Source organism: Rhamphochromis longiceps, linkage group LG15 (genome assembly GCF_057381845.1).
Source record: "Rhamphochromis longiceps isolate RC_006_pf linkage group LG15, R_longiceps_female_GT1.1, whole genome shotgun sequence".
NCBI classification, from domain to species: domain Eukaryota; kingdom Metazoa; phylum Chordata; class Actinopteri; order Cichliformes; family Cichlidae; genus Rhamphochromis; species Rhamphochromis longiceps.
The window spans coordinates 32,782,727-32,808,915 of NC_140571.1; the positions used below are offsets into that span (position 1 = coordinate 32,782,727).

At 42.9% G+C, this 26,189-nt stretch overlaps 1 protein-coding gene across 2 annotated transcripts in view; it reads right to left on the reverse strand.

Annotated features, from left to right (window-relative positions):
- The window catches only part of rev3l (REV3 like, DNA directed polymerase zeta catalytic subunit), a 95,274-nt gene that overhangs the window by 3,360 nt on the left and 65,725 nt on the right, over positions 1 to 26,189 (reverse strand). For both annotated transcript variants that reach the window (XM_085381619.1, XM_085381620.1), the window contains 20 exons: positions 23,920 to 24,062; positions 22,537 to 22,665; positions 21,730 to 21,967; positions 21,339 to 21,481; positions 16,400 to 20,171; positions 13,745 to 14,655; positions 13,505 to 13,590; positions 13,178 to 13,303; positions 12,408 to 12,600; positions 12,185 to 12,296; positions 11,895 to 12,010; positions 10,056 to 10,174; positions 9,129 to 9,247; positions 8,823 to 8,964; positions 7,067 to 7,311; positions 6,482 to 6,590; positions 5,825 to 6,031; positions 5,510 to 5,619; positions 512 to 626; positions 208 to 345 (listed from right to left, as the gene is read on the reverse strand). In XM_085381619.1, the coding sequence (XP_085237745.1) occupies positions 208 to 345; positions 512 to 626; positions 5,510 to 5,619; positions 5,825 to 6,031; positions 6,482 to 6,590; positions 7,067 to 7,311; positions 8,823 to 8,964; positions 9,129 to 9,247; positions 10,056 to 10,174; positions 11,895 to 12,010; positions 12,185 to 12,296; positions 12,408 to 12,600; positions 13,178 to 13,303; positions 13,505 to 13,590; positions 13,745 to 14,655; positions 16,400 to 20,171; positions 21,339 to 21,481; positions 21,730 to 21,967; positions 22,537 to 22,665; positions 23,920 to 24,062 (7,273 nt within the window). The remainder of the gene's footprint in view (positions 1 to 207; positions 346 to 511; positions 627 to 5,509; positions 5,620 to 5,824; positions 6,032 to 6,481; positions 6,591 to 7,066; positions 7,312 to 8,822; positions 8,965 to 9,128; positions 9,248 to 10,055; positions 10,175 to 11,894; positions 12,011 to 12,184; positions 12,297 to 12,407; positions 12,601 to 13,177; positions 13,304 to 13,504; positions 13,591 to 13,744; positions 14,656 to 16,399; positions 20,172 to 21,338; positions 21,482 to 21,729; positions 21,968 to 22,536; positions 22,666 to 23,919; positions 24,063 to 26,189) is intronic.

Genomic DNA, 26,189 nt, shown 5'->3' on the forward strand with positions numbered 1-26,189 from the left:
GGTATAAGAGGATGAAGATAAAATGATTTACTGGTAATCTAAGAGAGGTGTTGATGCTGTTTAATGTGCAAGCGGAAGGAGACGACCTTTTCCCTGACTGACACATGCAAAGCGGTCTGAGTAAACGGGAGCAGGAACAAGAGTGGCATGCCTGCGATTGGTGCACAACACAGTGAAAATGAGGGGAAAACATGGTTTGCCTGTTACCTTGGAAACAGCAGGGCAGCCGTCGCGGCGCACCGTCTCAATCCCTTTGGCATCAAACACGGGCTCCTTTTGGTCAAGGCTCTCATACATGTAGCCCACGTAACGCTTCTTTGTCTGCAGAACGCAGGGCAAGTACACCTGAGAGAGACACACACACACACACACACACACACACATAAATAACTACATCTAATGTGTGGAGATGGAAAAATCACAGTGAACAGATGTTAGAGAGAAGCCGCTACCTTGTCTTATTCGCTCCCTTTGTGTGTGTGTGTGTGTGTGTGTGTGTGTGTGTATCTACCTTCTCAAACTTGAGCTTGATCGGCTTGGGGTTGGTTGCAGTCACTGCTTCTGCAATCTCTTTGCCGATCTTGAAAGCCTGCTCTTTGGTGGCTCCTTTCAGTAAAACAAACATGCTGCCAAACACACAAAAACACACAAGGCTCATTACTAATTCTTATCAAACAACCCACACTACATACTACAGTGGTAAACGATACGCTCTCAGAGGCTTCGCGTTTGGCTCTGTGCTTGAACACATCCCATGTGGACGAGCGAGTCTGGAGGAAAGTGTGTCCCATATATGCAAAGCATGCTGCAGTTTAAAACTTTATGCTTCTTCTTCTATTTGAGACTCTGCAGGTCAGAAACAATCCAATTCCCTGTCTGCCAAACACAGCGGCAGCTCTTCTTTAACGGACTGTCAGAAATGAAAGCTGTTAGCTAATTGGTGCAAGTGTTCATGAGAACACGGCCCAAGTAGACTCAGACTTACACATCATCACAGCGTAGTGACACACAACAAAGCTGCTGGTCATGAATGGGAGATGCTGTATAAGGAAAAAAATATTGATAAAGCTTATGAGATTTTTTTAGGAAAATTTAAACTGTTATATAATAGTCATTGCCCAGTAAAGAAATATAGTAAAAAACAAAAATATGCAGAGTGCCCATGGATTACAAAAGGATTGCAAAATGCATGTAAGAAGAAAAATGCCTTATACAGAGAATTTATAATGAACAGAAGTACAGAAGCTGAAAATAAATACAAGAAATATAAAAATAAATTAACGAGTATTTTAAGGTCATGTAAAAAGGAATACTATGAAAAATTACTGATTATGAATAAAAATAATATTAAAGGGATCTGGAAAACATTAAATACCATCATCAAAAAGGGCTCGGGGGAGGCAGACTATCCTTCGTATTTCACAAATAATGATAGAAACATTACTAATATGAGCGATGTGGTAAATGATTTCAACAAATTCTTTGTAAGTGTTGGGCCAGACTTGGCTGAAACAATTCCTGATATGACAGATTCGGTAGAGAAAGAAACTAGACTCATTGACCGCAATCCTCATTCAATGTTCTTAACGGTGGTGGAAGAAATGGAAATCATTGATATTGTTGGGAAATCACAAACAAAAAACTCTACAGACTCTGACGACATTGATATGGAAATCGTTAAGAGAGTGATAGAGGGCATTTCCAAACCCTTAACACACATTTGCAATTTGTCCTTACAAACTGGTACATTCCCAAAACAAATGAAAACAGCTAAAGTAACACCACTGTTTAAAAATGGTGACAGACACCAATTCACAAATTATAGGCCTGTCTCTCTACTTTCTCAATTTTCAAAAATACTGGAAAAAGTCTTTAGTAATAGACTTGACAAATTTATAGATAAACACAAAATAATAATGGATAGTCAGTATGGTTTCAGATCAAATAGATCAACATCATTGGCATTAATGGAACTGATCGAAAATATCACCAACAATATAGATAAAAGACAATGTATAGTTAGTGTATTCATTGACCTAAAAAAAGCTTTTGACACAATTAATCATGACATATTACTTGATAAACTGGAGTACTACGGCATTAGAGGAGTGGTGTTAGAATGGGTAAAGAGTTATTTGAGAGACAGGCAGCAATTTGTGAAAATTGGGGAATATCAATCAGAGTGTATGGACATTGTTTGTGGAGTTCCGCAGGGGTCAGTATTGGGACCAAAGCTGTTTATCCTCTATATCAATGATATATGCAGAACATCAGATATACTACAGTTTATTCTATTTGCAGATGATACAAATATTTTTTGTACTGGAGAGAACTTACAGCAGCTTTTGGAAATTGTCACACAAGAAATGATTAAACTGAAAACATGGTTTGATAGAAATAAGCTATCATTAAATTTGGAAAAAACTACATTTATGTTATTCGGAAATTGTAAAAAAGATGCAGGAGCAAAATTATTAGTAAACAATGTTGAAATAGAGCAAGTTTCGGATACAAAATTTCTGGGTGTGATAATAGATAACAAAATCTGCTGGAAACCTCACATAAAGCATATACAAGCCAAACTGTCAAGAAGCATCTCCGTACTAAGTAAAGTTAAATATTTTTTGCCTTCCAAATCACTCCGGGTACTTTATTGTTCACTTATATTGCCATATTTGGAATACTGTGTGGAAATTTGGGGAAACACATATAAAACTGCACTTCAACCAATATGTAAAATTCAAAAAAAAAGCAATCAGGATGATTAATAAAGCAGGATTTAGAGACCATACTAACATCATGTTTTTGAAATTAAAAATACTGAAGTTTATGGATCTTATAAAATATAAAACTGCAAAAATTATGTACAAGGCCAGATACAATATGTTACCAGGAAATATACAGAGGATGTTCTATGACAGAGAAGGAGACTATGAATTGAGGGGGAAATTGAATCTAAGGATTCTTAAAGCACGGTCAAAGGTTAAAACCTTTTGTGTCACTATTTATGGGGTAAAACTGTGGAATAGTTTTACTATAGATCTACAGCAATGCTCAGGAATTAGTAAGTTCATGAAAATACTTCGAAAACTGATTTTGGAAGAATATGATACCGATAAAGATGATCACCCATTGTATGTATAAAAATATCAAATTATATCCAAATTATATCAATCACGGTAGCCAAGTTTATATAGGTTCTCCTCATGTATCGTGTGGAGTATGTGATGATGGGAATTAGGTGAATTATGTGGGATCAATAAGATGTTGAGTAGGGGTAGGAATTAATAAGTATGTTCATACTTCTTCCTACTCCTTTTCAGACCAAACATTGTTACATTATGTCAGACGATTTTGTTTTATTTCATTATATATTTTTTGTTTATCTGAACACATACGTGTGTGTGTGTGTGTATATATCTACATATATATTCGTATCTGTAAATGAAAATATATGTAGTGTGTATATATTGTTTTATATGTCTGAAACAAATAAAGATACAATACAATACAATACAATGTTCACACTCGAGTGAAGTTATGAATTTGTCAGTAAAGTTGTGCAACCTGTAAACCTGCCTGTTGTGCAGATAATGGAACAGTGACTGCAGGTTTCCCATGTGAGGACACAAACACTGATCAGGCCTAACATGATTACCACTGACAGTGAATAACACTTTGTACAGGTCTTACCAAGGGCATGCGTACTATTTATTTACTAGGGGTGCAACGATATTCGTATCGATATTGAACCGTTCGATACAGTGCTTTTGGTTCGGTACGCATATGTATCGAACAATACAAAATTTTTAATTTATTTTATCAACTTTCCTTCTGACGATGCTGTCTGTGTTGAGCGCTTAGTGGATCTGCGTTCGACTACTCCACCTAGGCTGCCCTGTGGAGCGCAGATCCACTGAGCGCTCAACACAGACAGCATCGTCAGAAGGAAGAGCGCAGGGCAAGCTAGCGAGACAGAAGTTAAGCTCTCCTTGCAACATTCAGATCTGGCGTTTGGAATTATTTTGGTTTTCATGTGACGTATGACCCTGAAGGTAAGTGAGTCATGGACTCAAGTAAAACAGTATGTTGGATGTGCCATGCAATGCTCAATTACATGGGTGGGAACTAGTGTGTTAGCGCAGTTAGCTCGTTAACGTGTTGGCCGTCTAGCCCCATGCGATCAGGGGTAGCTCGTTAACGGAGATTTGCCGTGTTATGGCGTTATGGTCATTTCAACGAGATTAACCTGAAAGCACTAGTGGGAACACAACGAATATGACTGCACATTTACACCGACATCATCCTAGTGCAAAGACAAGTGGAAGCAGACAAAAACAACAAGCATGCATGCTACAAACTTTACCCGGGTCATTTAGACAGCTGTTAGCACATGATTCTCCTTATGGAGACCTGATATGTTTAATGTGCTGCTGAGAATATAGCCCAGAAGAAGCGGATAGTATAGGTTTTATTTTGGAAAGAGACATTTCTCTGTAATAAACTCTCTTTTCCAAAGATGAGTGATTCCTCAATCAGATACAGGGCTCGCAATATCGCTAGCCCGACGTCCCGGAGCTAGCGATTTTTTCAGTCGGGCTACCAAAATCTATCTCTGCCCTGCCCATCGGGCTTTTGTAGGAAGGAAAAATATATGTCAATGCTTTTGCATTCTTTCAGAAATGTAGCTGGGTAATTATGTCATTGGCATCGGTGAGCCACTGTCAATATGTGACATATTGAAATCGCGTTTGAATTTGCGCTTGTTTTTTTGCTTTCACTTTGCAATCGCGCGAACTGTGTATAGAGAGCGACAGCACTGATCTGTGAGTGATGATAATTTGTGCACCAATTCCTCTGACATAGTCTTATCAATCGTTGGCTTACTATGCAAACCTGACAAGTGAAATCTCCCGCAGCAAGCTTAAACATGTGAGAGGTTGATCGCGCAGAGAATCGGTGAGCTTATGTGAGTGCGTGTGTAAAAGCAGCAGGATATATATTTGACTACGATGACCTGGATGACTGAGGACCTTCACAGACAGATATATATTTTAGTTCTGCTGAGCCAAATAAGACAGGTCAGGGTGAAGAAGTGACAGCCAAAGAAAAGCTTACCACAAAACGGAGAAGTTATGACAAATCAGACTATAAGGCAAAAAGAAAGTGCAGCTTTATGGTTTCATGGACAAAAGAATTTCTGTGGCTGCGATATGATGAGCTAAATAACCAGGGCTGCACATAAGTGGTCCGCAGGTGCGCATTCGCTGTCAAAATAAAAAACACGCACAAGGGTGAGGGTTAAATTTAAAAACTGTACTTTTGAGTTAAAATATATATTTATAATTTTAATAAATGACAAATTAAAAAGGCATGAACATTTTTTTGGATCGAAAAAATATCAAACCGTGACACCAAAGTATCGAACCGAACCGTGAATTTTGTGTATCGTTGCACCCCTATTATTTACATCTGAGAAAAAGTCAAAAAGTCTTGTAAAATTGCTTACCTGTCAGTGTCTCCGTACACAACACGCGCTCCCCATTTCTTCGTGTCATTGACCATCCTGATGGCTCTCTCCAGGGTCTCTCTGGCTTTGTGGACAATGCTGTCTCCAACCTGGACACAGCAGATTTAATAAATATTGGAGCAAAGGGGTTACGACTACATTCACAGCAACACTGACTCAAGGTAAAGGCCCTACAATAATACAGAGAAAATAGTTTGATTGACAAAGCAACAACAACTATTTTCATGGATTATAGTGGTATCGTACTGGGAGTGCACAGTGCAGAGACCATATAGCAGCTGCTGCTGAGCCTACCTCCACACTGGGCATGCGCCCAGAGTAGTTAGCAGCGGTGTATCCAAAGGTGACGTTGGCGATGAGCTTGAGTCCGAGCTGCCGTGCGTCCAGCAGCTTCGTCAGGGATTTGTCCTGCTTGTAGGTTTTCATGGACTGCTTCACCATGATCCTTGTGTTGAGGATTTCCTCCAGCATCATGGGCAGGACACCTTTACGCACTGAAGACTAGAACAAATAAAACACAGATCATTTAAAACACAGATTTTTTTTTTTTTTTTTTTACAATGAAGAAACATAAAGTAGGGTTGCACCAAAACTCTAAGAAGGACCTAAAATGGGCCTGATCTGCAGCATGGGGAAGCGCTGTAACTTAGAACGTAAAAAGCAATTTAGAAGTTTAGCTTTAGGCCCACAATATCTCTCAGTGTAAATAACAAAAATAAAGATGTTCCTGATCTACTGTGAAAGCTGCTTAAGTAGCACAACAGGGTAAAAACGGGCAATGTGGAGCAATCAGGCAGTGAATGAATGGAAGCACAGAGATCACAAAGTGGGTTTTCTTAGGAGGCACTGGCCCTTCACAGCAACTAATGAGACAATCCATCACAACGCCAACACTAAGAGCTTGGTGAGGTCTCGTCAGAGACAACGGTCATGATGATGAGGTTGCTGTACCTTAACGAAGGCGATGCCACCAGGCGACACGGTGATGTCGTTGCGGAGCTGGTAGAGGAGCTCGGGAGGGACTCGCAGGGAGGTGCAGCCAAACTTAAACTCATCAGGCCTGAGACAGAATGTGAACAAGAACACCAGTTCAATCACTTAACATTATTCTTGCAATGTGAATATTACTGTCTGGAAAGACAGCGTCAGGTATAAGTGAGAAAAATGCCCGTGTAGAAATCTGAACTGCACCCCACTGAGCTGTCTCTGCTGAGGATGAAGCCTGTGCACGCCTGCCACAAACCACTCTTTTTGTGTTACTTCAATGTAGCAGACATATGCATGTGGAAAGAAGTGTTCATGGCTCCTTGCTGTTGCTATGCAACCACACAAATCTCACTGAAAACCTGAACTCAGTCTTAAGTTGCGCTGCTCGCCGCCCTGAGCTGTGAACAACATGCCGAGCTCTCAGCGTGCCTGTTCCATTAAAAATAATGAGGGGAGGAAGCCGCTGCCAGAGGGAGATTTTCCTGGCAGGCGTGCAGTCTGAGCGAGTTCTCTACATGCTGTAGCTGTGTGGGCCTGTCATGTCCTTACGTTCCCAGGTTGTCCACATGGCCGAGGCAGGTGGAGAAACAGTAGTTGTATGCGATGACAATGGAAGGGTAGAGCGACTGGAAGTCCAGCACAACCACCGAGTTGCTGTAAAAACGGGACTCGGGCTCCATCACCAGAGGGATGCACTGTGGAGCCCTCTGCTGGGCACGCTGCTGTATGCTGGGCGTCACTGGGACGTAGTTTAGGGGCTTGGCCACACGCAGCATCATGGACTCCACACGGTACTAAAGACAAGAGGAGGAAACAAAGTTTGACTTATTATTCCTTTTGTTCCTTCACACATCCAACTGGAATTTTTACCACCTGCAAACAAAACTCTTAATGACGTCTTAATGACAATCTCATCTGGAGCACGCTCGGTGTGTTTAAGTAACTCAGAGTTTTTAGGGTTTTTTTACTTTTTAGTTCATATTTGGCAGGTGGAAGCAGCAGCATTGGGAAACATACAAAAAGCTGCAATCAAGTCAAACAGATTTCAGCTGCATTCAGTCTGTACAGGAAGTCAGAGAATCACTCATACCCTGCTGGAGCTGATTCAGATTTAGGAAGGTGTTATCAGACCCCAGTATCAGGTTGTATTCAATCCGCAGTTGTTAAAATGTTTTACGGGCGCAGCATCATCCCTGTTTGCAGAGCAGATGTATCTGTCTCTCTAATAAGTAATATTTTTGTGTTAGTTAATATTTAAATCAAATTGTCTGTGTAACTTCTCAGTCATCCGTCATGGTCACCTTGAGAAATCGAGGAGGCGGCAGTTGGATGTTTCACCCTTCATCCAAGAGGATGCTTCATTTCATTTAAATCAAAACAGTCCAAGATTATAGGGCTTTGAAATCATGTGTAGGCAGTGATCTCTTCAACTAGAAAACATCAACATCAGCCACACATTTACTGTGTTAACAGATTAAATGTCATACTGTTTAGTCAACCTCTGAGGCAAACAGCTGTGACACCAGTTGAGAGCCTAGACAGTTTCCCATTGTGCTCTGAGGCTGTAACTGCATGATGTTAGCGCACGTCAGCATCAGTGTGCACAGAAATCTGTGCAGCAGTAAGCAGTGATCAAACCAGCACAGGCGGGGCTCGTCTACAGTGAGCTCAACGCTAAACCAGCAGAGCAGAAAAACACCTCCAAAACTGGATGAGAATTACTGGACAATTTTAAAATTACACACACACACACACACACACACACACACACGATCCATTGTTAACATCCAAATGCTGATGAGTGTAACTCTAGCACTGCAACATGATTTCATCCCACTTTCTTACCGCACACTCGTCAGCATTTTTCGATGTGAAGACGGTCATCAGCTGTACGACCCACTTTGTTACCCACTGACAGATTTCAGGCTGCACCACACAGAACTGGGTTTTTAAAATGTTCTCATACATTTTCACCAACATGGTTAAAACCCTGCTCACACGGCACTGAGACAGAAGCATGCTCTAAACTTTTCTCACCCCATGACTGAACCTGAGGTTTCAAAACAAAAAAAAAAAATCTGCAGTTATCTCACACAGAGAACATCAAAGGGACTTCATCTACCTGAACAGTCAACTATTAACTAACCAGGAAGGATAGACTGACCTCGGTCGATTTGAGCCGGTCGAACTGAACCACAAACTTGGATTTTCCATAGAAATGCCCTGCCTGTGTCTCCTACCAAGCTATTTGAGGACTGAACTAAAAATTATTGGGAATTGTTTGTGAGTGTGTGTGTGTGCATGCCTGTGATCCTCGGGTCAGAACGTGGAAAAACTGAATTCCAAACAGCCTGGCCAGCTCGCTGGTTCTGCCAATGATGTCATGTTGCTGCAGGAGCTGCATGCAGCCACGCACACGGCTCACGTAGTGATCCACCATCTTCCACCTAGAGCAACACAAACAGGATAATCATATAAGCCAGAGTTACAGAGCTGGCTTCAAGGGAAGAGTCAATTATGAGAAATTTACAACCATCTCTTTGTACTACATCTTTTAATTTCATGTAAGGTAATGTCCAAAAAGCTGGTTGTGTTTGACCCCGGCACAAACCTGTACAAGTCTGTGTTGTGGTCAAACCAGTCAGAGAGAGTGCGGGGACTGTAGAGAGGGAAGCGCTGGTGGAGCACATGGAAGGCCACGTTTTCAAAAGTGTAGTTGTTTAACGTCACCTGGAGGAGGAAAGAAAAAACATTTTCTAGTTCTATTTTTCAAAACTGCCTCTCTCTGACGTTTACACAATTTATGGATCAGAATCAAATAATAGCAATAACAGAACGCAAGGAAAAGAGTAGCACAAAGGGTTAACGTTTCCTCGCTTCAACTAAAACTCTGAATCTTTTACAAGAGATGTGTTAGCTTACTTAAATGTATACAAGTGTCTACATGTGACCACTAATCACACATTGTAGTCTTTTTGTGGATGAGCTGTAGAGATCTCTCTCTCTCTCTCTTTCTCTCTCTCTCGATATATAGATATATCTATATCTATAGATATATCTATATCTATAGATATAGATATAGATATATCTATAGATATAGATATATCTATAGATATAGATATATCTATATCTATATATCCTAGCTGACTGAGGGAATCCCCGTGTATTCTTGGTGAGAGAAAAAAAAAGTAGTTTTAATCCAAAAGCAGCAGAGCACACAGCATAAAGCTGCAAAACAACTGGACCAGTTCAGACAGCAGCAGCTCACAGTAAACAGAATCAAACAACAGGACAGAGAAAACTGGAGTCACAGGGGTTGAGGGAATGTAAAGACAATAATAACTACTTGATGATAACATTTTTTATTTGTTAATACGAGAGCTTCACTTTATATGAAACTATGAAAAAAATAAGAGTCACAGAAAAAGCAGCAGCAGAAAAAGTAAAGTGGGGAGAGCCGTGCTGGAAAAACAAGTGGAAAGACAGAAAGTAGGTCACGAGCTACAAAGCTGTGAGGAGGTCATGCCAGGACACCTGCCTCAGTTTTCATCACCCTCCACAGGTTAAGGGTGATGCGCCCGATGATGTTGATCTCTGTCATGGTGTCGGCTCCGTACTCATCCCTCTCTGCAGCAAAGCGGTTCTCTTTGGAGTCACCTGAGGACACGCACAGAGCCAGACAGGCAGCCGATTACAGAGGAGGGAAGCCGCCAGAGGCTCTCCATTCAGCTCGAGTACACAAACACACACACACACTCAAAGGGAATCACACATTCACACACTTATACAGGCAAACACATACACATACATGCTGTATCAAGACTCAGTCACAGGCACACCACAAAAATGGGGCTACACGTTTGCACTTATATTATCTACAATGTGTACCTACATTATGCACCAGATCCAGCACACACACCATGTACTGGCTTTCATTAGCCAAACTCACACTGTCAGATTCAATAACAGGGATGCACAGTAAAGTACTGCACGTGTTTAATATGTGGCTGCACATTTAGTGCCAGCTGCTAATTGTGGATCAACCCTGATGAGTCACAAGCACATTTTAAGAGGGAATTTCACACCTAGTGAGACAGGAAGATGGGAAGATGTATTCGCCCCCTTTGTCACTTTAGTTTTTTCCATATTTGTCACGTTCCGGACTGTCTAACATTAAAATCTGACAAAGACAACCTGACTAAATCCAAAATGCAGTTTTTAAATGATAGTGTCATGCATTAAGGGAAAATGTTCTCGAAGCCTACCTGCCCCCATGCCAAAAATAAACCTTTAATTCAGCCTCATTTGAGGGTTTTGGAAAATGAATGGCCCGTTTAAAGCCACGGCAAAGCATCTGAATTTGAATAGAAATCTGAATTGTGACTATGCCACGCCAAAACTTCCACTACACGTTTTTCTTCAGAGGCATTTCAGATCATTCTCCTCATATGTAACATCACTGGAGCTTCGTGCAATGAATTGATGGTTGGACATTCTCCTTTAGGATATTCTGTTGAGAGCAGAGCTCATGGTTCCATCGATTACAGAAAGTCTCAGCAAAGCAGCTCAAGACCATCACACTACCACTGATGACACGATGTTCTCGTAACAGCCAACTCCAGATGTAACAGGACTCAACAAGTTCAACTCTTCTTCCTTCAATCCACAGAATATTTTGCAGAGAATTTTGGAATCATTGAGATGTTTTTTTGCAAAATGAGACTAGTGTTTATGTTCTTTTTGGTCAGCAGATGGATCTCTCCCTTTATTATTGAGTCATGAACACTAAACTGACAGTTTTTGAGGCAAGTGAGTCTCACTGTCGTGTCCCATGGACACCGCCTTTCACTGGAGTCAAAAGCCTCAGAAGTGTCTTTGCTTACTCTCTTCATAGGTTGTGCACATTTGTCTGCCAGGGTCTGGCTGCCCACATGGAGGGGGGAGACCTTTCGGCAGAAGTGACCATAACTGTGCACTACTGTGTAACCCCGGCTAACCACCTGTACTGAATTATCTGATCTAGCTCCCTATGACTTCATCCACTTCCTTAAAAAAAGTAATCAAATTGAAGAAAGAAACATCTTTGGCCAAAAGTATGGATCAGAGCTGCATGAGAAGACAATCTTAAATTACAATCAGGTATGGTTTTTGATTTTATTCACCTACTTTCAGACTCACTTCTTCAGTGTGCCTGAGGGTGTAGAGGTTAAGTCGTCACTGTTTGTGTCTAAATCGAACATGCAGAGCTACCTGCTGAAAGCTACCAGCGGCTGAAAGTAGCTTCCTCTCAAAACCCCCAAATCTTTACTTCTGCGTCCCCTGAACTGCCGTACTGGGTACCACAGCAGGGACTACTTTCAGTGGCTCCTGGCTGTACCTGGCACTCGTGACAGCTGCTGGCACAGATCCACTCCAAGTGCTGAGGACCGCTGAAGGAGGTAGCCCCAAGAATGCAACTGCACCTCGTAGCCCACCAAGATGTCCGGGTCAAATCTGACAGAACAGACCGTGTTAGCAGATGGAGATCATTTCTCAAAACAAATCCCACCCCCACCCCTGTAGGAGGTGTAAAATCTACAATGAAGGCAAATTTAAATGATAGTAATGATGCACTACAGTTGCAGCAACTCTGCCCTTGGTTCCCTTTCATAAAACAGTTGCACACACCTCCTCATGATGGTGACCAACACGTCAAACAGCATCTTCTCATCAGCAGCGTATGTCACTTGCAGCCCAGAAACACCTGATCTGACCAGCAACGGCGTTCTTCCTCTGGATCCTGCGGGAGCGATTAGAAACAGAAAAAAAAAAACAGCCAATTATCTAGTGGCTTTAAAACTAGTGATCGAACCTTATGTTCTCGGAGGAAAACACCGCTCGCGTGCTTCACCTTGGCCGGAACCTGGATGGTCTTTATCTACCACGATGGCCCCTGTGAGCTGGGTGTTGTCTACATCAGGCAGGGGGGTATCTGAACTGAAGCAGTAGAATAAGGCACATATGGGGTCAAACTCGGGGTCAGGTTCGAGGTCACGGCGGGTTCTTGCATGAAGCTCCATGGTCATCAGTGTCAGGTGCTGGACCTGAAGATGGAGGCGGAAACAAATACATTTGAGGTTTAATAGACTAAAAGCAGCACATCCTGTCACCCTCTGCCTGTTAAACCACAGTCTTTTATTTCGTATTTAGCTCAATCATTAATATAAATAAATAAACCATCCACTCTAACAGAAATTACAGTATTCAAGAGATATTAAAGAGGCCTGAAACCATGAAAACATGACAAACCTCTCTTTGAATTTAATGAGATCTACGTGTGCTGGCAGTGATCTCAGTTACGTTCAGGCCTTTTTGGAAAAAGCTTGAACTTAATCAAATCTGTGCATACATTCAAAACACCTGTACTCAGGCCTACATTCAAAGCTGGGTGTGTCTTGGTTTTATTTAGTTGTTTTGTGTAAAGCATATCGATTTGGCGATAGGACAGTCAAAGTCGAAAGCAGGATGTTGTGATGATACTTGGGGAAATAAATCCTTCTTCCCAATCAGGTGGACACTTCCTCTTAAAAACAAAACAAAGCAAAACCAACATCTAACCAGAACAAAGCCATTTATTCATCGACTTGGAAAAGAGCTACAGGTTAGTTGCCCTAGACTTACCTCATGCAGAGCTTTGGCATCCTGTAGGTTCTGCATGCTGACTTTAAAGCCGTAGGAGTTGGCTATACTTGGCCCTTCGATCTGAGAGTTATCTTTCTTTGGCACATTCAAAGCAGCAAACTGATTCTGTGGGGGATAAAAAAAACATGACAAGAAAAGTTGGAATCAGGAGGAAATCACAGGCACATCAAACGATCAGCGACCTGAGAGACAGGACTGCTACATGCAATGTTCTGGAGTGATACTAAATAGTTGACTTTCTGACCCGTGCGGCTTGTAGTTTTTGTTTTAAAAGTCTAAAAAGAAAAATCACAATCAGTTTTTGACCTTCATCTGCGTGGTCAGTAACACTCTTCTCAGGGGGTCTGCCTGGCTCCGCCTCCTCTGCTGAAGTCTCTGAGAAACAGGATCCTCTGCAGCGGGAATTAGACCAGAGAAGGAGTGAATAACAGTGAATATTAATAACAGAAACTCCATGCTGAATTTTCCCAAGTTAGGATTTACCGCAATTCTTTCTAACAGTTGATGGTGTCACAACATCAAAGGAGACAGATGCACATTCCTTACCCTGAGATATGGGTGTGCTGCACACTGGATCCAGATCTTCTTTGCTTCTCCATCGCCTCCTCAAGAAAGGGGTGCTGTGAATGAGCTGGGGACTGGTTCTCCTCTCATCCCTGTCACTGACAGCGAGAGGTGAGGGACTGTGGTTCCCTCTTAGCAGCTCTGGGGAATTACAGCGCATAGGTGATAGCGGTTCTGGAGAGTCTTCACCTGGCTTGTTCTCACTGAGCTGTCCTTGGCCAGAGGGGCTTGGTTGATGGGACTGCTGCCATGTAGGCAGCTCTGGGGACTCTGGACAGGTGGTTTTATCATCATCATCCTCTTTATTTTTGTCCTCCTGTTCAAGACAGACACTGCCTTTATCTGAAACTGGACTTGCTTCTGTGGATTTACACCTCAATCTTGTATTCTCCAGCGGAGACAGGATTAAAGACAGGCTCTGTTTCTTTCTCCTTTGAGTTCTGGTACAGGAAAAGTTACCACAGAGCTCAACCTTCAAGCTTCTGTCAGCAGCTGGCAATTCGCTTCTCTCTGAGCTCCCATGTTCCTCCACCTCCAGACCAGCCCTTTCTGTCTTCAGCACCTCACACTCTCTCCTGCCTTTTTGTAGACTCTCATACTGCTTTCTAGCTTTTAGCCACACCTGCACACGCTTGCGGCTTGGTGGGTTTTTGCAGGGCAAAAGCACCACCTTCTTATCGCTGGATGAGGATAGGTCACCCTCTGCCTTTTGTTTATTTGTCTCTGAAGCCTCTGCTCCTTGACAAGATGAGATAACGGTGGTGGCGGGGTGCGTCATGGCCGAGAAGGCCGTCTTCCAGAAATGGAGGCCTTCCAGAGACAGGTCTCCACCAAACTCTGCAAGTTCCCGAGCTAGCCGAGTGCCCACTGTTAGCTTACGGCCACCGACCTCCCTGGAGAAAAGACGAGGAAAGGATCAGTACACTCATTTCCATTTGAATTACAATAAATCATCATGTAGACAGTATAAAACAGAGCCAGATCAGTGGATTTCTTTTTGAACATACGGAAATTTCAGACATTTAATGATAAAGGATTGAGTTTGCTGTAGTCTAAAACAAATGCTAAAACTCTTTCCTCACTGGACATCTATTCTCTTATCTGACAACCTTCCTTTTATTTATTGCAGTACTTTGTCGATTAAGATGTTTTACAACCCAATTAAAAAGCCTGTGAGGGAAGCTAAAAAAATCCCACAAACAAATATAAAACCTTACCAACCATCACAATCAGTTAGATCATAGGTGTCAAACTCTGGCCCGCAGCCTAATTACATTTGGCCCACAAAGCCATACCAAATTACTATTAGAGCTGGCCTACTGGTATTATACAGCTAATATATATATTAGGGGTGCAACGATACTCGATATTGAACCGTTCGATACAGTGCTTTCGGTTCGGTACGCATATGTATCGAACAATACAAAATTTTTAATTTATTTTATCAACTTTCCTTCTGTCGATGCTGTCAGTGGATCTGCGCTCGACAGTGCAGCCTAGGCGGAGTCGTCGAACGCAGATTCACTGAGCGCAGGGCAAGCTAGCAGACAGAAGTTAAGCTCTCCTTGCAACATGGCAAATTGAACCTCCCCCACCCTCATTCAGATCTGGTGTTTGGAACTATTTTGGTTTTCATGTGACGTATGACCCCGAAGGTAAGCGCGTCATGGACAAAAGTAAAACAGTATGTTGGATGTGCCATGCAATGCTCAATTACATTGGTGGGAACTAGTGTGTTAGCGCAGTTAGCTCGTTAACGTGTTGACGCCGTCCAGCCCCATGCACAGGGCGATCAGGGGTAGCTCGTTAACGGAGATTTTCCGTGTTGTGCCGTTAACGTCATTTCAACGAGATTAACGCTGACAGCACTAGTGGGAACACAACGAATATGACTGCACATTTACTCCGACATCATCCTGGTGCAAAGACAAGTGGAAGCAGACAAAAACAACAAGCAAGCATGCTACTAACTTTACCCGAGTCATTTAGACAGCCATTAGCACATGATTCTCCTTATGGGGACCTGATATGTTTAATATGCTGCTGAGAATATAGCCCAGAAGAAGCGCATAGTATAGCTTTCATTTTGGAAAGAGACATTTCTCTGTAATAAACTCTCTTTTCCAAAGATGAGTGATTCCTCAATCAGATTTTTTTTTTATTATTATTACTTTGTTTCAGCAACATTAAATTTAAAAACTGTACTTTTGAGTTAAAATATATATTTATAATTTTAATAAATGACAAATTAAAAAAGGCATGAACATTTTTTTGGATCGAAAAAATATCGAACCGTGACACCAAAGTATCGAACCGAACCGTGAATTTTGTGTATCGTTGCACCCCTAATATATATTGTTTAGTATTAAGCTTTGCTTGTTCCATATTCAGCTTTTCAGCAAAACTTGTTTAAGTCCATAAGAAAAGTTTAATTCTTATATCTGGAGGAAGATTTTTTTTCAATAAATATTAATGTTAGCCTGCGACAGTTTTAAATTTTGGCCCACTGTGCATTTGAGTTTGACACCCCTGAGTTAGATTCTGGCTCTTATGTGAAAACTTTACTAATACATTTATTTTGTTATATTTAGTAAATAATGCATGCTAGATGATGGTTACTGTTGCTGTTACTCTTACATTGGCTTCCCTGGGGCATCAGAGGGGTCACTGCAGAAAGGCTCCAGGAAGGTGGCCTCTGACATCTCCAGGTCCAGAAGAGTGCTGAGGATCTCCTCTCGGCTGGGAGGGGACATGAGGGGCTTGAGAATGTGGGCTCCTCCGGCCGCTGTCCCTCGCTGCAGCTGGCTTGCCCTCACCTGTGATAGCGAGCTGATGGAGCGTGGAGAGCTGCTGGGGGTGGTGGATGTTAGTCCGTCAATGCCCTCCGGCAGCTCACCTGTTGGTGAGCCCTCGTGGTCGACGAATGAAGCGGAGCTTAAAGGCAGTGAGTCGAAAACTGAAAAGAGCAGCTCTTTCCTCTCACAGTGAAAGTCTTGAAAGGGGCTGAGCGTGTGGGCTTTACCTAAAGAGAAGTCCCACTCTCTGCTCTTGAGGGACGTGAGGCTTGATGTAGGCTCGCGGTTCGTATGCCCATCTAAAAGGTCGGGGCTGTCCGGCCTTGCTCTGTTGCAGTCAGAGCCCCTTTGAAGATCCTCCCCAGAACAAAGCAGCCTGTCAAGTTTCTTTTCGGAGTCCGGCGCCTGAGCAGATACAGAATCCTGGCTGATGTCACTCAGGAATTTGACCGGTAAATTTTTATCAGTCACGACAAACTGACTGCCACTGTACGGACTGGAGAACTCTGTTTGATCGATAGCATTTATATCAAATGTGTAGTTGTGCGGGAGCTCTGGTGACAAGCTGTCCTCTATGAAATTGCATCTGTCCAGTCCCGGGTCTGACAGGAAGAGGGGACATTCATCTGACATGCTTCCCTCCTGCTTTACTGACAGTTTTGGCTGAGTACTGCTTGTCTTGCCTTTCCTGTTTCTCGGCCCCTTTTCTTTTGCTGTGGTAGATTTTGGGGCCCTGGGTTTCCGAGAAGTGAGGGTGGGGGCTTTTCTGGATTTAGTGGGTTTAGTGGTGGGAATTAGAAGTGCTGCCGCCTGGGCTATGGCTGTAGAGTGGCTTGCTGTACCAACCACTTGTATGGGAAGGGGCTGTCCCTTCTGCCTCGTCTGAAGAAGCTTCTTGAGGACAGCCAAGCCAGATGGGGTCTCAGAGAGAGGGGGGATCTCCCCGTTCTTGGGGCCTGAGTGTGGGAGACCTTCTTTTAGCTGGGCATCTTTATTGTGTTCCTGTACTGGAGGCAGAAAGTCTGTGCAATAATCCTGTGAATCCTCTGCCTTTACCACGGTGGTCTGACAAGCTTGCTGCTTCGTCTGAGCAGGTGCCGAAATGCTTTGGTTGACCTCCATGATGGAAGTCTCACAGTCTTCAACCTTTGGCTTGATAAACTTGGTTACTGAGTTCCTTTCTGGTGTAGATGGAGTCTGGGACGTGCTCTGGCTGTCTTTGCCCACCTGCTGTTGAAATGGAGGAACCTCTTGTGAAGAGTTCTCAGAAGGAGGCAACTCATCCTCTGGGAAAAGGAGTTGGGAGCTCTCTTTACTTAAGTCATGGCTTTTGGGTTCCTCTGTTTTCTTTTTACGAGACCTTCTAGGTCTTGTAGTGCTTGTAGAACTGTTGACAGCCCCTCCAGCTTTGATCCTCTGCCTCGAAATAGCAGGATTACCTTGTTTTGCCTTCTCAGTTTTAGGCTTTTCTGCAGACTTACTTGTTTTCCTTTTAGCATCTGACAGTCTCTTGGGTTTGGCAGTTTGACACTTACTACATGCTCCTTTGGCTGTAGACGATCTATGTGGCTTTTGGAAAGCAGAACTAAGACATGGGTCAATGTGTGGATTTATCAGCTCTTTTGAACTCCTGGTATTCATGAGGGGGTCACTTGGGGACCAACAGCGTGGAGGCGTTGAGTCTCTCGGGCTTTGGGATCTATCTGAGAGGTAGCCCAACTCTACCATGACATCTGAATAGTCAACATCATAGTCATGTGCCAACTCACAGTAACATGGTCTAGGGGGTGGCAGAGATGGCAGGACTGGGGCTTTTTTGCGGCCTTTTGGCCTCTGAACCCTTTCACCCTGTCTGATCAGAGGTTTGGAGGAGTTGTTGATAGTCTTTTTATTTGTGGAGTTAACCTTTGCCTTTCTTTTGGGATGTTTTTTGGCTTTTGGTTCAGTCACGGGAAACTTAACAGCAGTGGATTCTGGTACCTTGGGCCAGAAATCCTTGAGAGGAGCCAGTTTTTTATAGTGCTCTAGCTTGTCTGGCGTCAACACCACCAACTGCTCAGCTGCATTCACTTTGGACATCTTCACCAGCATGTTTTTCTCTCCCTTGAACCTGTTAATAATAATGTACTTTATAATAATAGGAGGTTCCTTCTTGCGTCTTCTCTGATACTTTACTTCTTGCCCACCTGAGACATCATTGTCCTTAAGTCGTTCTTTGACAGAAGCTAGGTTTTTAGAACGAGTAGCACTTGAGTGTTCCCCATCCTCTGAATCATATTTCATCTTCCGTTTGGTCCTCAGGGTGTATTTACTACCTGGCAGTGCTGACGGTTTAGTACAGGTGACTTTGGCAGACAAATCTTGCAGTGGGCTTACCACATCCTCAGTAGAGTCTTTAGTTTCCTCAGAAAAATAGGAATTGGTAGCAGAGCTGGAGACAAGGGGCTCTGGCTGTGGTTCTGCTTGTTCACCTATGGACCGCTCCTCACTTTCAGACTCATTTTTCACAATCGTTTCCTCTTTGATCAACTCGGCCTCTTGTAAATCCTGATGATCCTCAGAAATCAGCATTTCAGTGTCCGTAGTCACAGGACTAGCAGGTGTTACTGAGGTGATGCCGGTGCTAATCTGGCCATCAGAGGTAGAGCTTTGGACCATCTTTAATTTGTTCCTAGGTCCTGTCATACCTAGCCTTTTTTTGTTCATCTTTAGCTTAGACCTGCGAGGTTGGGCCTGTTCTACTTTACTGCAGGTGTCAGCCATTTTCTTGTTCCCAGGTTTCTTTCTGCTGAGGCAGTTGGAGAGAATGACACTGGGGAAAAACTTGTAGTGTGCCTCCTGCTGGGCAACAATAGTCCTCTCAGTCTTATTTTCCTGATAGTCCTCGTACCTGATTTTCAGCTCACCGACATCTCCTTCCTCGCCGTCTTTACCAATTTCGTCCTCATGAGGATCAAGAAACTCGTCCTCCTTCAAGGTCGATGGGGCTGATGTGATGCTCCTCAGAAGGGGGCTTTTATTGTCTTTTGTGTTCAGTTCCAGGTCAGTCTTAGCTGAGCAGTTTCTCAGCTCAGAATAACAGAGAGAAAAGCCCCTGTGGTTCTGAAGAATGGACAGACGGTTTGTTTCTACATTCTTTATACTGCTGTACTTCTTCCTGTCCTTGGCGACCTTTCCATTACCAAATGGGAAACTTTCAATATCCGTCTTATCCAAAGCTATCGAAGCTTTCTTATCGTAGGTGTACAAAGGTCGTAGTTCTTCTTTGTCCATGCAGATGGGAGACACCTCAGGGTGATTGGCTAATATGCAGGGAATAGGGTGCTTGACTGGCTGGATGTAGGGGATTTCTTTATTCACCTTGAACCCTGTCAAACATTCACTACTGCTGTCCTGACTGCTTTTTAACTGAAAGTGCTTGTCAAGCGGCTGCTCCGTGTCCAACACGTGAACTGGTATGTGCTCGGGATGCTTGCACTCCAAAAGGATCTTAGCTGTAGATGGTGGCTCAAGGTGGACCGTCTCCCCTGGGATGGGATTTCTTTTGCCCAACATCTTTTCAGTGGCCGTAAGCGAAGACTGCGTCATTGAGCCACTATCTGTTAAGGAGGAATCTATGGATACAGCATGTGAGAAGAAGAGGCATATCAGTTAGTATCCACAGCTGCAAGAAATTAACCTGAAATTCATCTGATCAGACAGCGCAATCACCCATGAATCTTAGCCCAAAACCCCAGGGTGAGATCGATCACTATTTTGATATATTTAAATTAGTGCTGTCAGCGTTAATCTCGTTAAAAGGACGTTAACGCCATAACCGCATTAACACGGCAATTCTCCGTTAACGAGTTAACGTGGATCACCCCAAACGTTTCACTAATGCGGCATCAACGCATTAGCACCATGCAGCCCTGCACACGTGTTAACCTGCTAACCGAGATTTGCCGCGTTAATGGCGTTAACGTCATTTTAATGCTATTAACGCTGACAGCACTAATTTAAATTTTAAAAAGTCAAACTACTACAATATTTCTATGCCATTATAACATGTTGAATGCCAAAATTCATAATTTAAGCTCAATAAGAAAGTGACCATCGCTCTACATAAGACACAGGGCAACTAGAACATCACTAACATGTGCATCAGCAGGAAGCTTGTCCCTCATTCTCTGCTCTGGCTCTTCTGATAATGTAGTTGTTCTGCTTTTGGCCCAGTTGAGCTACTGATAAAGTCATCTAATGCAGGTGGGGTGATAAATAACAGCTCAAATATGGTCATGCTATGGACTGATAATACTTCTATGTGAATATATGCAGACAGATCTTATATCTATAATGAGTTATTAAATATATAAAAACAATTCATAATAAGTATAAAGCATATGATATTCTTCTCGACGGTATACATTTCTCCTGTTTGTTATTTATTCCTGCACAGCTGGCGTGAAGTACCCATATTTTGTTGTCCATGTACAATGAGTCTATTACCAGTCTATGAAGTTGTAGTCATCTTTCCAAACACACATGCGCGCTCTAAAAACGGAACAGTTAATTAACCCCAGAGAGTCAGTTTTTACCCCCGAGTCTGGCATCAAATTGTAGCCTGTCAGGTCATAGAGCCAAAACTAAAAATCATACTAACTTTGTCTTCTGTAGCAGCTATCAGATCCCGTCTCCTGACATACTTGACAGAGCGTGAATCAGTGGGGGGTGTCAGATGGGCATCAAAGCAAGCTGACACTTCATGCTTTATCAGTACATCTCATCATAGGACAACTCACCGCTGCTCTCGTCTGCGGCGCCATCGAGCTGCGGGATGGACAGGTTAGCGAACATAGAGTTGTTTCCACTCCACTCCATGTCTTCGTCAGAGGACTCCTGCTGGGCATCACTGAAGCAGTTTTCTGTCTCCTTCATGCAGGGTCTGTGCACACACACACCAACGACAGGAACCGTATTATTAAAGAAAAATGCCCAGGCAGAGCTCACTGGGGATGACTCACAGATCGTGTACAGCGATCGCTCACCTATTTATTTAAGATACAACCAGAAACAAAAAAGGTGTAGCTTACACTTGTACTTATTACTAAAAAATGAAAACATTTTGATGCACAACATACTCTAAAACTGATGGTTATACTTTTGCCTTCAACCATGCAGAGATAAACATGCCTCTGAGAGGAAGCACTCTCAGTAGGGTTGCTGTCCCAACGCTGTGACATTATAACACTGAGTTCTGCCTCTTCCTTGTCCAGTTCTGGGCCTGCTTCCTCTTCATCACTGTTGCAGTTGTAGTTCGTGACACCGGGGAGTGAGCGGGACTGGGAATTCTGCCTAGCGGGTGTCCTGCAGAAACCATCGTCCTCCAGGCCTGCCAGCAAGTCAATGATGGCTTGGTCCCGGCTGCTGTCTGCATGGAGGACAAAATAAAGCACACAGACAATATCAGACAGCTGTACGCAATAACTTTCTCTCCAGATCAGCCAGTTAATCAAAGCTAGAAATGTCGTCTGCTTACAAACTTTTATTCACAAGTTTTTGGCCACCAACTTAGAAGAATTTAAAATGTAGAAGAGAACAAGAAGAAACTAAAGATGCTTTTTACTAAAGAAAACAACACTTGGACAGCTGTTAAGCATTGAGGTCAATATTTTCTCCTTTCAGGGTGTAGTGGCAGCCAAGTGGACAAGAACCAGATGTATATGGAGGAAAGAATCCACTAAATATCAGAAAATATGGATGGAAAGGGGAAAAAAGTGGCTTTTACAACAGGACAACAATCCAAAACAGCCATAAAAATCCATTTCAGAAGCTTCTGGAGTCAAAGTCACATGACCCGACCACTGAATCGGCATCTTTGAAATGCTGTTTGCGGAAGACGGCCTTAAAATTATCACCTAAAAATCACAGTTTAATCATGGGAAGCAAAATCGAGCATAGAAAATTAAAAACGTGCACGAATGAAAGAGGCTGTGTTACCTAACAGGGTCGAGTGGTTGGATGTCTGGGAGAGTGGGAGGAAAGACTGACTGTTCTCCAGGAGAGTCAGGATGGCCTCCTCATCAACGACAGCCTCCTCTGGGACTTTCCCACTGCTCCTCACATAGTCTGTGGGCAGCAGCAGAGAAGATGGAAACTACCGTTAGCCATACTTCGATGTCACACTTTGCTAACAACAGTTTCACCGAGATACCATATTAAAGCAGCACAGTTCAGCATTAGCTCGGTGACTACCATCTTTGGCAGTTTCTAGAGTACCAGTGAAACGTTTGGACACACAAGCACAGAGATTTCCTGCACATTAGCCCAATGTCAGTCTCACATCGTCACTCCTTCAACTCCCGGACTTGGGAAGGAGCGACAGGGTGATGAAACAAGTACTTCTCCTGCCAAACACACAGGCAGAATGAGAGAAGAAACAAATGCATGTCACAAGGGAAACCTAGTCCAACTAGGGCTTAAATTCTATGAAGGAAAAGGAAGTGTAGGATGCTAGTACGTAAAATCCAGAACTTCTTCATCTCCTATAGTGAATCAGACTACTTACAAGATGATATTAAAAGGGGATTTCTCTTCTGTTTTGTTCTCAGATTTAATAAGCTTATAATAATAATAATAATAATAATAATAATAATAATAATAATAATGGATTGCATTTATATAGCGCTTTTCGGGGCCCTCAAAGCGCTTTACAATTATAACAACTTTCATTTCTGATATTGGCTTTAAAGCCAGACAAAACAAATGTAAGAAAGAAATGTCGCTGTACATTGTTTTATGTGCACAAAAACTTATTCAACTTCCTAAAAAGTCAGTTTATTCAATTATATAACCCTTGATAACTACCCAAGAAAGAATAGAATAGAATTCAACTTTATTGTCATTGCACATGCACAGGTACAGGGCAACGAAATGCAGTTTGCATCCATCCAGAAGTGCTTTAGTGATATAGATATATTACAATATATATTAGCAATAATATAGATATGTGAGTATATTACAGAAATGGGTCTATTATGGTATGTTATAATGTACACGGTATGAAGTATGTTGTGAATATTCTGTAACTATAAGTATGTACAGGCTGTAGTGAGTATAAGCTATGTTCTCACTACAGCCTGTACAAAGAAATGACTTCCATTATCAAAGATACAACAGTATCTGGTTTAACCCACTTCATGCCACCAAATTACTGATGAGCCACCAAATAAAAAGTGTAAAACACCAAATCAGAACATAGCTTTGGTCTTTATTGGTTTCATAGCAGGTCAAACTATCCCATCGTGATAACTCTATATGATATAACTCAAAGCAAAATCTGCTGTTGCCGGTCTGTGAAACATCTACTGCAACTGTCCTCACCTGGCTGTGAACCCCTGTGCACCTCCACAGCGTTAGCAGGGGTACACGGCAGCCCGTCTGGGGTCAGGGGGTCAAAATGAAGTGTTAGTTCACCGGGGAAATCTTCTTGGTTCTCCCCATCACAAGCACACAGATCTTGTGTCCTGAGGAGATAAACAGACATCAAGTTTTACTTTTTACCAAAACATTTAACAGTGTTGACTGCATGGCTGTTAGCTGAATTAGAAAGCTGAGCACCTTGTGCAGCAGCCATGTTTTATTAGCATCTCTTTACAGCGGGTCTTAATCAGAGAAAGTGCTCGGTTTAGTGGGTGAAAGCTGTGTGTGGGACTGCACAAGTGTGCAGAGTGTCTCTTGTCTGGCAACTGTGTGAGGAAGTATATGGGTGTGTACAGCTAAGTGGTGTGTGTGTCTGTGTGTTGGCAGAGGGAATATGAATGGAAAACGGGCAGGCAGCCAACTGGGCTTTGTATCCCTCCGGATCGCCCTCAGCCACAAGCTGCCTATCACGCCCCCTTAATCGTGCTGCCCCTGCTGCATCGCCTGGCAACTCACCACTTAGTGACTCTGAAATATTGAAACAAAGACGAGGCGGGCGGCCGCCACTCGCACGTGGAACAGATTTCACAGGAGTGGTTTTGAGGAAGAAAAAAAACGAATTCCATTTTAGGCACTGCTCTGGAGGAGGTCTTTCAGATCTGGTGAAGATGGTAGACTAGAGTCTGAAGCCTGGCCACGAGTCTGACCATGTAAAAAGCCCTCAGGATACTAAACTGTTGCTCCTGTGACTGCACGGACGACTTCTGTAGCACAAGTTCAAGCTTCTTTAAACCTTCTGATGCAATATGTAGAAAAGCACGGGACTGACAGGTGAAGCTGGAGAACACCATGACTGAGCCCAGTCACGGCTCAGGGAAGAACACAAACACTCGTGTGGGAAGATGGCCAGACAGAGACAAATAAACAGCAAACACATCAGACAGAATAGTAGACTATGAATCACAGCCTTGTGGACACCCTCTAACTCACTTTAAATGATGAATGAGCAGCAGCGGCAGGCAGGAGGCTGATAAATGATGAATGGTTTTCAGACAACATGGCTGTAAAATGAAATCTACTCCAGACTCAGAGTTTAGGTTGAGATTGAGGGAGGTTTCATGACAGAGACTTCGTTCTGCTGGTGCTGTATGATGAAGAGCCTCCCGAGAGTCAGCGTGCACGTGCTACTGTCTGGTTGTTCTTAATTAGTCTGCCAGCTAACGACTTTAGAGGGAGCCAGGGAGGGAGCCTGGCAAGCGTCAGGAGATTTCTGCAATGATGAACACATTTTGCCACCAAGCCACGCCCTCTCAGAGTTTGAATGATGAGAAAGAGAAAGGAACGATAACTAGAAAGTCTTGTTAGCAGATATGTGCCTTTGTAAGTATATACTGAAATACAGACTCTGAGCCATTTGATGAGCCGTTAACAAGATTTAACTTAAGACTACTTGTTACATTAAAACTACCAGACCACACAGCTTAATCTCTGATTCAGATGTTCTTCATCTTACAAGTGTATAAAATCAAGCACCACATCTGTGATTGTTCTAAAGACTGAATTCAGGTGTGATACTGTAATAGTTTTTGAAACATCTTCTCTCGTCATTACTCCATGACCAGCTGGAAGTGGTATTATAGCAAAGTGGAACCACAGCAACTCCAGTTGCAGACCATATAAGTAAAGAATGGGGATGCCAAGCCCTGAAGCAATAAGGACTACAAATCGCCATCGCTCTGAAACTTAATAACGGCAGAGTTCCAAACCTCTTCCATCAACATTAGCACAAACACTGCACTGGGAGCTCCAGTGTGGGTTTCCATGGCAAAGCAGCTCCTCTAGGTGTAATATGTAGATGCACATATGATTTGCACCTTTGACTGTAATTTTCTATCTGCTGCCTCAAGACAAAAGTGTGCAGTTACACTAATTGTTAAGATAATACCATGCTGAGTGATGAAGAGCCACAACTGGCCACAGATACACCGATGAGGCATCACAAGTAAGAGCTGTGTTGTGAAGTTCAAATGACACAGAGGCTCTGAGGCTGACACTGCGATTAATACACGGGAGTCAGAAAAATAAAAAAAATGTAGAACTACATCTGCTGATGCTAATTTGAACAAACAGATTTGCTTCAGATGGCTTTGTTTAACACTTTATCTAACTGACAGTTAATGTCCCCACATCTTTATGCATTAACCCCAGGCCGTGTGGGGTAATCAAGTCTG